This window comes from Zonotrichia leucophrys, unplaced genomic scaffold (assembly GCF_028769735.1).
Source record: "Zonotrichia leucophrys gambelii isolate GWCS_2022_RI unplaced genomic scaffold, RI_Zleu_2.0 Scaffold_131_126668, whole genome shotgun sequence".
NCBI classification, from domain to species: domain Eukaryota; kingdom Metazoa; phylum Chordata; class Aves; order Passeriformes; family Passerellidae; genus Zonotrichia; species Zonotrichia leucophrys.
This window is the reverse complement of record NW_026992336.1, coordinates 94,761-108,191: the sequence shown is the minus strand read 5'-3', so window position 1 is coordinate 108,191 and position 13,431 is coordinate 94,761. Positions and strand designations below refer to the sequence as shown.

Genomic DNA, 13,431 nt, shown 5'->3' with positions numbered 1-13,431 from the left:
TCCCACACACCTGTGAGCATCTGAGTGGCTCAGCAGGTCAGCAGCTGATTCCTGCTGGATTTCAGGGGGGCTGTTCTGCTCCCTATGCCCATTTACCAGCTCAGGAGAACACTTGTCCTGAGAACAGCCTGTCCTAATATTGAAAATTGAGGCAAACAAGGTGTTAAGTATCTCTGCCTTTTCTTTATCTCTAGTTACTATATTTCCACTGCATCCAATAAAGAGGAGAGGTTTTCCTTATCCTATGTGTTACTATTAATTTGTTTTATAGAAACACTTTCTATTATTTTCTGCAGAAGTGGCCAGGTTAATCTTTAAGTGATCTTTCACCTCACAACTTTTTTTTCAGCATGACCTAATAACATCCTTAAACCCTTCCTAAGTTGCTTGGCCTTCCTTCCAAAATTTATGCACCATCTTTTTTCCCCTTACTTCCTACAAAAGCTCCATGGGCAGCCAGGCCAGTTATTTTCCTCATCTGCTCATCTTTAGCCACACTGGGACAGGCTGCTCCTTCCCACTTAAGATTACTTTCTTGAAGCATGTCCATCCTTCCTGGACCCCTTTGTTTTTAAGGGCTGTTTCCCTTAAAAAAAAATCAGTACCTGATTTGATACTCCCCAATCAGCATCCTAAATAGGCCAAAATCTGCCCTTCCTAATTGCAGTGCAGAAGTTTTGTTGCTGCCCCTCCTTCTTTCACAGAACATTGAAAACTTGATTATTCCATGATCACTGTGCCCCAGGCAGCCTCCAAGCCCCACATCTGCCACCAGACCTTCTCTATTTGTGAACATCAGGAGACAGAGCTTTCCTTGGCAGTGGGAGTGTTACCAAAAATTTGCTAAAACAGAAAACTCCTTAAAACCAGCGTAGCATTAAGAAGCAGTATTATTTATTCAGCTGGATGCACGGGGGGTAGCTCCTCCCAAAGCCCTGCATGCTGAGAACAGGAAAATTTTTGTTAATTTTCTGTATTTTGCACACATATTCATTGATTTTCCCAGACTAAACATAAATATGATAATGGTTTCCCCAAAATCATTAACATATTTCCCTTCCCCTTTACCCATGTATTCTTCTGTCCTGGAGGTCTCTCTGGTGGTCCCTAGTGGTTGTGGACCCCAATGTTCCAGTGGGCCTGGCTGTGACCTTTTGTCCAGGGGTGACGTTATGATGCTTGTGTCCCCATTCATATGTCACAAGGGTTGCAGGCGAAGAGAGAGGCAAGAATGTTGATCCATGATCAGAAGGCTTGATTTATTATTTTATTTTATATATACTACATTATAACTATACGAAAAGAAATAGAAGAGAAAGGTTCTCAGAAGGCTAGCTAAGCTAAGAATAGAAAAAAAAAGAATTAATAACAAAGATCTGTGTCTCAGAGAGAGAGCGAGAGCCAGCTCTGCCATGACTGGTCAGTAAATCCAAACATCCACAGGAGACCAATCACGGATCCACCTGTTGCATTCCACAGCAGCAGATAACTATTGTTCACATTTGTTGCTGAAACTTCTCAGCTTCAGCTGGAAAAATCCTAATGAAAGGATTTTAATGAAAAGATGTCTGTGACACCTGGCTGAGCTGGCAGGACACTGAGGCTGGTGAACTTCCAGTTCCTCTTCTCACACAATGGGCATTGTGTGGTTTCCATAGGCCTGGGGTTTTGGAGAACAAGCTCCAGGTGTCAGTTCACCTGGTGGAGACAATTTATCATCTGGTAACATGAGGCCACAGAGTGGGCTTTGACATCACAGAGTGGGTTATGTGAGGTGCTTGAGCAATATGACATCATATACTGCCTCTGTGTCATCACAGAGCCATCTGTGACATCAGAGGGCAGAGGTCTGACCTCACAGAGCAGACTGTGGCATCACAGAGTTGGCTGTGACCAGCTGTGACCAACCATCAGAGATCAGCTGTGTGACATTGGAGAATGGGCTGTGCCATCCCAGAGGGGCTGTGTGACATCCCAGCAGGGCTGTGTGAAGTCACTGGGTTGGTCACTCTGCCCCAGCTCCCCCTCACAGTTTCTCCCAACAAGTCCAATGCTGTTCATGCCCAGCGGGGTCCCTGTCCCCCGGGATCCCCCCAGCCCACCTGGAGCCACAGCCTCCACCAAAGGATGTTCCACAGGATCCACCCCAGAGCCTGACAGGGGACAAGGGGCCAGGGCTGTGTGACCAGGACATCAAGGATATGGATTATCCAGGTCACTGTGGCCTGGTTTGGGTTGCCCAGGGCAGGAAAGATGTCTGGCAGCTGGAGCAGGGTCTGGGAAGGGCCTCCAAGGTGGGGCTGGAGCCCTTGGGCTGTGAGCAGAGGCTGAGGGAGCTGGGCTGGTCCAGCCTGGAGCAGGGAAGGCTGAGGGGCTCCTCATCCCAGCCTGGCAGTGCCAGCCAGGAGGGGATGGAGAACACAGAGCCAGGCTCTTCACAGGGGGCTGGGGGGAGACAAAAGCCAGTGGGTGGGAGGGGAAAGAGGGGAGATCAGCCAGGAGAGGAGGAGATGAAATGAGTCAGGCTGGTTTCAGCATTTCCTCAACACCAAGAGCAGCCTGACCTCCCTTCTCCATCCACCACTGGCAGCTTCACAAATCAGAAATTGTTTGAGCTGTTTTGCACCACACCAGGATGAGCATCCTGATAAAAGAACTAATTGTGTTTGTATCTATCACTGAACCATGTTTGTCTGAAATTAATTTTAGCATGGAAATCACTTGTGGATGGTGGACTCATCAGATGCTGTGGGGACCATGCACATAGCTCAGGGAAGAGTGTGATTGTATTAAATTGTGTCTTGTTCAACTATGGTCTGTTTGCCATGAAGAGAAACTTTCTGTGCCTCTGAATCTCAGCAGTTCCTTACCCTCAAAGGACACAAACCTGATGAGGTGTGGTTCCCACTCCAGTGGCTGCACTGGCACCTCCCTCCATGCACAGAGCCGAGCTCCCTTGTCCCTGGCAATGCAGGGATGAAGGAAACAGGACAGGCTGTGGGGATCAGGGGCAGGGCAAAGCCAGGGAAGATAATGACTTTTGCATTTGATGGAGCTGTGCCTTGCCTTGGCTTTGTTGGCTGACAACAAATGAACATCCCTCTGTGTCTCAGGCAGATCCTTCTCCAAGGAGAGCAGGTGGGAGTTGGAGCCAAGGAGCTGAAAGCTGCAGGTGCAGCCTGGGCTGGAGGGAGCTCAGATTTGCACAAGGCTGCTCTGAGTGCCAGGGCTGGGATGGGGGAAAGGGTGGGGTGGGGGTAGGGACAGAGTCTGGTTGATTGTCAGCCATGAAGGGTCTTGATTTTCATATCTATTCAGACTGCATGAGGAGGTACTTGGATTCAGTGCTAATTAAAGATTGCTATTTACAGGGGGAAAAAAAACGTAAACAAACCCTAAAAAATGTTTTCTCACTGTTTTTTTAAATAGAACATATTCAGTTGAATGCACTTTTGAAATCGTTGTTATTAACCACAAAAAATTTGGAAACTGTAATCAAATTATTCCCAGAGGCTTGGCTTGTTAAGGTGTTCTGAATGTTAATGAGCCCTGGGGGCACTGAATTCCTGAACTCAAGAGCTGAAGGCTGAACAAGCCTCTGCAGCAGGAAAATTCAGCAGCAGCCTCCAAGGTGCTGAGGATGTCAGCAGCCCCCACTGAGGCCATCCCTGCCCAGAGACCGTGGGGGAATGGGCAGACAAGGAGAGCGTCCCTGGGGCTGGGGCAGCACAACTCAGAGGCACCAGCGGCTCCAGCTGGGAAATGGAGTGTGGAATGTGGCTGGGAGCTCAAAGGAATAAAACAGCCTTTACTGAGAACTTTAGAAAAATCAGAGAAACTTTGGAAAAAGGTTTAATATGTCATTCAATCAACAAAAAGCAATTCTCAAAGCACTGACTTGGCCCATTCACCTTTGCAAACTCTTAGCTTGATCAATTTTAAGTTACTCAAAATTTACAAGAAGCGTGAATTAAAAAGAGAGAAAGAAAAGATACAGAGAAGCACACACAAAGCTACCAACTCCTGGACTCCAGCAGTGTTCAGATGGAAATTCCAAGAGGAGGTAAGGTCAAGATGTGTGCTTGCCTTGTGGTCAGCCTTCAATTCCCCTTGGTCTCCCTGGGCCCTTCCCCCAGGTGGGACTTGGGCTCATTTGGTCCCTCAGGAGCTGGGCTGGGGCTGCAGAGGTGGCTGTGGAGCATTGCCTGTGCTGTGCCAGGGACTGGCAGCCACTGCTGGGCTGGGATAGAGGCTCTGGGGGGATTGGGGTTCCAGGGCAGGGCAGAGCTGGTGTTCCAGGGCCAGGCAGGGCTGAACCTGCCCCTTCCTCCCCCACACACAAAATGTTTCCAGCCAACAATCTCCTCCAGTCTGTCACAACAGGGAAATGCTGGAGATGAAATCCCAATCCTAGCCATGGGCACCTGGCTGAGAAGGAGAGTTCTTTCCATGGGAAGGAAAGCACAGAGCCCCAGTGTTTAGAAGGCAGGTGAGAGCCTCACTAGTCCAAGGCCAGCCAGACTTGTCAGGAATGGCAGATTTTGTCTGGGAGCAGTCTTTGGATTTAGGGAATTTTGGAGGTGGAAACTCAATCTCTGCCACGGGCACCTGGAGAAGCAGGACATATTTTTCCCATAGGAAGGAGAGTACAGAGCCTTCCCCAGTATTTTGGGGACAGATGAGAGCTGACCCTTGTTAAACCGTTACCAGCCAGACTTGTCCTGGCAACATTCCTATTGGAAAAATACCTGGATATATGGAAATTTGGAGGTGAAATCCCAGTTTTGGCCATAGATGCTTGGAGAAGAAGGAGAGTTCTTTTTCTATAGGAAGGAAAGCACAGGGCCCCAGTTTTATTAGCAGAAGAGACAACTGAATTCTGGATGTTCTTGGCACCATGGGGCACCGCATTCCATGGGGTCCAGCAGTGTCACAATGGTCCCAATGATTCCATCAGGCCTAGCAGTGTCACAATGGACTCCATGGTTCCCCAGGCCCCACAGTGTCACGTGACTTCTCTATTCCATGAGCCCTGCAATGTCACAATGGACCTTTTGACACAGGGGCTTTGCAGTGTCACAGTGGTCTCATTTGGTTCCCAAATGTCACAATGGACCACTGATGATGACAGGAGGCCCTGCAATGTCACAATGGAGCCTTGATTTTATGGGGCCTCTCAGTGTCACAATGATCCCTACATTCCATGGGGCCACAGAGCTGGCATTCCACACATGGAATAGAGGTGTGTGGCTCTATGGAATGTAGGGATCCTTGTAACACTGGCGGAGGGGGACCCGGGGGGGCAGGAGACCCCACTGTGCATGAACAGGGTTGGATTTCGCTGGAGTGAACTGTGAGGGGGGGCTGGGGAGGATTGACCTCCTCAGTGACTTCACACAGCTCCTTTGATGTCACATAGCCCATTTGTGATGTCACACAGCTCCTGTGATAACACACAGCTTACTCAGTTACCCTGTAATGTCATATAGCAGTGCCGTGATGTCATAAAAGACTGTGATGTCACAAAGTGACCCTGTGATGTCACAGTCTGTTCTGTGACCCTGTGACGTCACAGTCTGTTCTGTGCTGTCACAGCTCGCTCTATGATGCTACACAGCCACCCAGTGATGTCACAACCCACTCTCTGATGCCACAGAGCCACACTCTATGATGGCAGAGTCTGCTCTATGGTCTCACATCCTACTATGTGATGTCACAGCCAGCTCTGTGATGTCACAACTCCCTCAGGGATGTCACAAACCCCTCAAGAACTCAGTTACATTGAAACATTGAAGTCTCTTGGACTTTGAAGAGATCCCTGTCAGAGACACAAGTGAGAAAGTGTCTCCAAGTTCCAGGTAGAGCAGAACACTGGAGGCAGTGATGACAGCTGGGGACAAGCAAGGCAAAGCTGTCTCTGGTGCTGAGACACCTGGATGTGTTTGAGGAATGCAAAGGGCCACGGCCTGAGCCCCAGCCCCTGGCCAGGCAGATCCTGTCCCTCCCTCCTTGCTCAGGGCTCTTCCCGTGATGGGCACTGGCATTGGGGATGTGCAGTGCCAAGGGCAGGAGCATGGGGCGGCCCCTGCCAGGCTGCTGAGCAGGGACAAGGAGGCAATGAGGCCCCAGGCCTGCAAGGGTCACTTGTCTCCTGCTCCTGCCTCAGGCCCAGGCCCAGCAGCAATGGCAAAAGTGCTTCCCAGGTTGGCTCTGGCAGGGCTGTGTTGCACCTGCTGCCCATCCCTGTGCCCTGTGCAGCCCAGGCTGTCCCACGGTGTCCCTGCCCTGCGCCTCTGTCCCTGCAGGCTGTCGGCATCCCCCGGCTGCCCCACCTGGCTGGGCCCTTCCTTTGCTGACAGCTCTGCCTCCTGCCTGCCTCTGCCTGCCCACACAAATCCTTAGCCTTAATACCAAAAGGGTTAATTCAATTTTTTACTGTACCTATGCACTTTCAGCAGAGAAACAAGGCATTCAGGGGCTCCCTTCCCAGCAGGAATGGTTGGAAGAATAGATGAAGACATCTGGCTCAAGAATGCAGTGACAGAAAAAACAAGAACTGAATCTGGGAACTTGGGGTGGGTTTTATGGAAATGGGTAAATTTTAATATAAACATAATGACTGTATATAGGTGATACACTGGTAGAGTCACTTGTCCACGTAAGGAGTCATCACCTGCTGCACCTCAGGCCTGAAAAAATGATGCTCTCTTTAACATCAGATTAGTATTAAGGAGTCGTATTCTGATATTTTGGACATTTGGGGACAGCAGAGGTTCACAGAACCAAGGATCCAGCTGTGATACTTGGAACCCCATGGAACCAAGAGTCCATTGTATCAGAGCAAGGCCTCATGGAACCAGGGAGAGCATTACTGACAGTGTGGAAGCTCCTGGAGCCATGGGGTCATTGTGGGAGTTTGGGGCTGCATTGAACCAATGGTCCATTGTGCCACTGCAGAATCTTCTGGAATCAAGGCGATCATGTTATTCTATAGAACTTCATGGAACAAAGGATCCATGGTGACACTTTGGAACTCAGACCATTGCTGACAGTGTGAAAGCTCATGAAACCAAGGGTCCATTGTGAAACAGCAGGGCCTCATGAAACCAAGGGTCCATTGTGGCTCTGTAGGGTTTCACAGAACCAAGGAGAACATTTTGACACTGTGGGGCCTCATGGAACCAACTTGCACTGTGACACACATGGAGCCAAGGGGCCATTGGGACACTGAGGAACCTTATGGAACCAAAATCTATTGTGATGCAGTGGAACCTCATGGAACCAAAGGTCCATTGTAAAACTGTGAGGTCCTGCGGAACCAATGGGATCATGGTGACACCGTGTTACTCCATGGAACCCAGGGGCCATTCTGATTCTGCTTTGCCTCATGGAACCAAGGGGCCACAACAGCACTGCAGGGCCTTGTGGAACTAAGGCAGCCTTGTGACACTGTGGGCCACCTTGGAACCAAGGGTCCATTGAGATATTGCAGGGCCTCTAGGAACCATGGAGGCCATTATGAACCTTTGGAACCCATTGTTACCAAGGGGCCATTATAGCATGGCAGGGCCTCATGGAATCAAGGGGACCACAGTGACACTGTCGGGCTCCATGGAACAAAGGGGCCATTCTGAAACCGTGGAACAAAGGAGGCCATTGCTGTGCTACAGAGCATCATGGAACCAAGGAGGCCACTGTGACACATGGGACCTCATGGAACCAAAGGACCATTGTGGCACTGCAGGGCCTCATGGAAACAAGGGCATAGTAGTGACATGTGGGGCTCTAAAGGACCAAGGGGGCATTCTTAAAGTGCAGAACCAAGGAGGCCATTGTGACACTCTGGGGCATCATGGAGTGGAGAATCCATTGTGACACAGCACGGCCTTGTGAAACCATGGAGGCCATTTTTACACTTTGAGGCCTTCTGTAGCCAAAGGGCCATCGTGGCACTTTGCATCTCCATGGAACCAAGGAGTCCATTGTGACACTATGAGGCACTGTTGGGCCAAAGGGCAATTGTGACACTGTGTGGCACCCTGGAACCAAGGAGAAAATTGTGACACTACAGGGCCCCATGGAACCAAGGATTCACGAAACAATGTGGGATTCAAGGAACCAAGGGTTGATTGTGACATTGCACGGCCTCATGGAATACAGGAGACCATTGTGACACTTCAAGGCCTCATTGAACCAAGGAGACCATTTTGACACTGCAATACACTCTATTGAAAACAATGCAGAGAGAAATAATTTCTCCTGGTTATTTTCCTGTTTATAGATTGATATCAGCAATATCCAATTAATATTGAACCCCAGACCCTTCTAATGCAGTCAGAAGAGATGTGAACATCAATATCCTTAATGGCTGACAATAACACTTTGTCCCCACTCTCTCCCCACGATTTCCCTCATCCAAGCAGTGGCACTCCTATGGATCAGTAATGGTGTGGCCAGCAGGACTAGGACAGTGATTCTTCCCCTGTGCTCAGCACTGTTTGGGCAGCACCTCAAGTGCTGTGTCCAGTTCTTGGAGCCCTGGAGTGGGAAATAGGAAGAAATTTGCACAAGGAAAAAATAAAGAAAGCAAAGGTGAAGCAAAGGGAATGCTCAGGGCAGTTTGGGGGTTCCTGCCAGGCAGCCCTGGCTCTGAGCAACAGCATCTGCAGTGGGACAGGAAACTCCCAGCTGATGGGAACAAAATTTCTGGCTGTCTGCAGAGGCCAGGACAAAGCTGAGTGGTTTCCCTGGTGTCCCCCAGCCCTTGCTGGCCCCAGGGGCTGATGGCATTTGTGCTCCCTCAGGTTCATGTCCCCACACCAACAGCATGGGGGTGCTCCCCCTGCTGTGTGCAATGCAAACAGGGGCTGCTGAGCCAGTGCTGCCGTGTCTGTGCCTGCAAGGATGGGGCACCTGTGTGAGCTGGGGGAGAGGCCAGGGCTGCAGAGGGGGGATGTTGTTGGCAGCTCCATGAGGACGCTCTGGGATGCTGCCCTGGGCTGTGCAGCGCACTGGGGATGGATCAGCCCCTGCTCTGCTGCTCCTTCCAATCTGCCTCAGGGCCCTTGCAGAGCACCAGCCATGCTGTTTGCCCCCAGCCTGCCCACGGCCAGCCTGGGGCTGCTCACGGGGCTTTTCTGTGCTGAGCATTGGCCTGGGCGTGTTCTTGAGAGAGCCTGGGCAAGGAGCCTGGAGCCCCCAGGCCCTGGGCTGAGGCGTCAGTGCTGCCCCAGCAGTGCCCATGGCCTGTCCCTGCTGCAGCCCTGGCACTGCCACCCCCAGGGCTGTGCCCGGCCCCGAGAGCACTCAGGCCCTGCAGCAACACCAGGGCCACCAGGGCAGCGGGGCAGGGCCACGGCAGCAGCACTGGCAACACCAAGTGCTGCTGCTGCTGGGCACAGCTGCTGGGCCAGCACTGATCTGCCCCCAGCTCTGCACACAGACATTGCTGCTGCAGCTCCAGAGAAGGCAACAAAAGGGGAATCTCTGCAAATAACTTTGCTGGGACATGTCTTATTCCGTCTAAAGCCTCTGAGAGAGCCCATCTCCGCATCAACAAAGTCTGGGGCCAAAGTGAATGTGGAGCGAAACAAAGTGGGAAATGGCAGAATCAATGACCTTGCTTTTGGACAATACTAAAAATAGAAAACAAGGAAAAAGGACCCCCAATATAAAAGGAACAATATGTATCAATGATTACTTTTATTACAGTTGATTTTAGTGTTTCTGAAATATTCCGGTCATAAGTGTCCGCACTGCAGCCTTGAGCTCCTGGTTCCTCAGGCTGTAGATGAGGGGGTTCATGGCTGGAGGCACCACTGAGTACAGAACTGACACTGACAGATCCAGGGATGGGGAAAAGATGGAGGGGGGTTTCAGGTGGGCAAAAAAGCCAGTGCTGACAAACAGGGAGACCACGACCAGGTGAGGGAGGCAGGTGGAAAAGGCTTTGTGCCGTCCCTGCTCAGAGGGTATCCTCAGCACAGCCCTGAAGATCTGAACATAGGAGAAAACAATGAACACAAAACAAGCAAAACCTAAAGAGATGGAAAACATAAGAAGTCCAAGCTCCCTGTTATAGGATTTAGAGCAGGAGAGTTTGAGGATCTGGGGGATTTCACAGAAGAACTGGCCCAGGGCATTGCCTTGGCACAGGGGCAGGGAAAGTGTATTGGCCGTGTGCATGAGAGCAGTGAGAAAGCCACTGGCCCAGGCAGCTGCTGCCATGTGGGCACAAGCTCTGCTGCCCAGGAGGGTCCTGTAGTGCAGGGGTTTGCAGATGGACACGTAGCGGTCGTAGCACATGACAGTCAGGAGAGAAAATTGTGCTGACATGAAAAATACATACAGAAAGAGCTGAGCAGCACATCCTGTGTAGGAGATGTTCCTGGTGTCCCAGAGGGAATTGTGCATGGCTTTGGGGACAGTGGTGCAGATGGAGCCCAGGTCGCTGAGGGCCAGGTTGAGCAGGAAGAAGAACATGGGTGTGTGCAGGTGGTGGCCGCAGGCGCTGATGATGAGGCCGTTGCCCAGGAGGGCAGCCAGGGAGATGCCCAGCAAGAGGCAGAAGTGCAGGAGCTGCAGCTGCCGCGTGTCTGCCAATGCCAGCAGGAGGAAGTGCCTGATGGAGCTGCTGTTGGACATTTGCTGTCTCCGGACATTGGAACCTTTTGAAGAAGGAATTACAGTGATAATTGTGGGGAGATTTCTCACAGAAAAGGCAAAGCCCTTTCTCATAGACCCATTCCTGCCACTAAACACCTCCCCCTCTCCATGTCTCAGAGACCTTCCTTCAGCTCTGTTGCTGGAGCCCTGATTACTGCTGGCCAATGTTGTGTGAGGAGCTGCACCTTGGCCTGCAGGACACCTGAGAGTCAGCCCTGACCCCCAGTCAGTGCAGGGGAACAGTGAGGGCAGAATCTTAGGAGAAGATTCTGTATCCAAGTTAAACACCAGGACTGGATGCCCTGGTGTTCAACTTGGATAAAGAATCTTCTTCTAAGGCAGTAGAGCTGCTTGGGTGAAGGGATGGGGATTGCAGGAGGCAGAACAAGACATTGTGCTGCACCTGGTGAGAACAGAGACTTCAGGAAGGCAGGAAGATTGTCTGAGGCTTAGTGCAGACTGAGGGGAGCTGCTCTGTCCCTCTCTCCTGTTCCAGCTGCCCTGCACTTGCACCTTTCTGAAATCAAATGCTGTGTTACCCTCGACAGCCAGGAGACACAGCCAAGAGCAGAGGGATCCCTGGCACACAAAGTGGCTCCTGCCTTTCCCAGAGTCAGGAGAGTGGGCTCATTGCCAGCCTCCCAGGCTGCCCTGCCCAGAGCTGCCCGGGCACAGGGAGCTGGGACACCCCATTGCTGTGCTCAGCCTGCACAGGAGGAGCCCAAGGGCTGGGCCTGGCCCTGCAGCTGGAACTGCCATTGCAGAGAGCCCCTCAGCAATGCCAGCAGCACCTGGGCAAGGAAAGGAGAGAGAGAGAGACGGGCCTGAGGAAAAGCCTTTCCCTGGCCAGCCCTGCCCAGCCCCTGCCAGACAGCAGCAGGGCAGGACAGTGGCCCTCAGGCCCTGGTCAGCAGGGAATGGGTACAGGGCCGCTGAGATGCCCTTCATCTCTGGGGCTGCTCTGCCGGCCCAGGAGGGACTGAGGGCCCCGAGCCCCTGGGCTGAAGGCTGTGCTGGCTGCGAGGGAACACAAGAGCTGTGCTGCTCACGGCAGTGTCAGCCCTGCGGGGCAGGCCCGGCAGGTGCCACATCTGCCCTGCAGCAGGGCTTCCCTCAGCACTGCCTCCCTCCCTCCCTGCCCACGGCTCTGCTGCTGGAGCTGTCCCAGCCCCAGCTGCTCCTGTGGCCCCGGGCTCCTTCCCTGCCAGAGCTGCCAGAGCCCAGCCCAGCCCCTGGGCCAGCCCTGACCTGCAGCGTCCATGGGCCATGCAGGGATAAAAGAATAGCTCTCCCAGCCTGGGCACCATGGAAAGGTGATGCTGCATGGATCTGGAGGCTGGGCAGGTGCAAGCACTTGCTGAGGCTCCCAGGAATCCTCAGGGTGATAGTTTAAGAGCCTCAGCTCCTTCTCTGCCCAGCACAGCTGAGTTTCCATTGCCACCAAGCTGAGCCAGGGAAAAGTGTGAGCACAGATTCAGGAAAGCAGAGACCCAAGCAGGAAACCCCAGCCCTGAATGAGCTCATGACAAGTCCCCATAGATGGGGAGCCCTGCACTGGAGCACATTCTCCTCCTCCTGTGCCACAGAGAAAATGGGAGAGTCCTACTGACACATTCCCCCAGGCTGTGGGGTGTGCTGGCTTCAGGAGATCCCTCCAGGAGCACAGGGGATGTTGCCCTGCACCCACACACTCACCATGCACAGGGCTGTGAAGATCTTTCCCCAAGTGAAGTCTCAGCTCAATGTCTTCCCAATCCTGATTGCCTTCAGCCTGTCTCTGCCTGGCTCCTGTCCCCTCAGTGCCTGCAGGCAGAGCCCTCAGCCCTGCTGGGCTGGGAGAGGAGCTGGCCCTGGGAAGAGCTGTTCCTTTAAAGCTCAGAAGCACAGACACAGCACAAGGACTTTAATGAGCCTCTCAGGGAATTGGTGTTGTTTACATCAGACTTAATCCCTGAGAGAGTGTTCAGAAAACTTCTGAAGAACTTAAATTTAAACTCCATAGTTTCTTGAAGTTTTAATGGGTCTCACTGAGGGACGACGATGTGACGGTGGTCACAAGGGTTTTCAGGATGAGAGAGAGACAAGAGTGTTGACTCCATGATCAGAAGGCTTATTATTTTATTATATATATATACTACATTATAACTGCACTAAAAAGTAATAGAAAGGAAAAGGTTTCTCGGAAGGCTAAGCTAAGAATAGAATCTAAAGGAATGAATAACAAAGATCTCTGTCTCGTCAGAGAGCAAGAGCAGCTCTGTCGTGAGTAGTCAGTAAATCCAAACATCCACAGGAGACCAATCACGGATCTGCCTGTTGCATTGCACAGCAGCAGATAACCATTGTTTACATCTTGTTACTGAACGGTCTCAGCTTCAGCAGGAAAAATTCTAATGAAAGGATTTTAATGAAAAGGTGTCTGCAACAGGACAAGACCAGCGCGGGGCCCCTGTCCCCGACATGGAGGAGGGGAGGGGTGCCGAGAGAGGTGCAGCCCGTGGAGCCGCATCACTTGCAGAGCAGCACAAGGGAGCCTGGCACAGCCAAATCCACCCCGGGGGAACCATTGCCATCCCCTGTGTTGGACCCGTCCCTAAGCACACTGTCCCAGGGCAGGGGAGAAAGCTCCACATCGCACAGAAACTCAAACTTCCCTTTGTCCATGTCCGAGATAGAAGGGCTCCCCTGGGAACTCCGAGGGGTACAAGAACCAGACCCCTACCAAAGCTCCTCACACTTTTTCCACTGCACCAGCAGCGATCCCAA

At 51.9% G+C, this 13,431-nt stretch overlaps 1 protein-coding gene across 1 annotated transcript; it reads right to left on the bottom strand.

Annotated features, from left to right (window-relative positions):
- Window positions 1-9,717: 9,717 nt before the first annotated feature.
- LOC135460941 (olfactory receptor 14C36-like) lies at window positions 9,718-10,641 on the bottom strand. Its single transcript, XM_064737915.1, has one exon. The coding sequence runs from the start codon at window positions 10,480-10,482 to the stop codon at window positions 9,718-9,720; it is 765 nt and encodes a 254-aa protein (XP_064593985.1). The 5' UTR covers window positions 10,483-10,641.
- Between the last annotated feature and the right edge of the window lie 2,790 nt (window positions 10,642-13,431).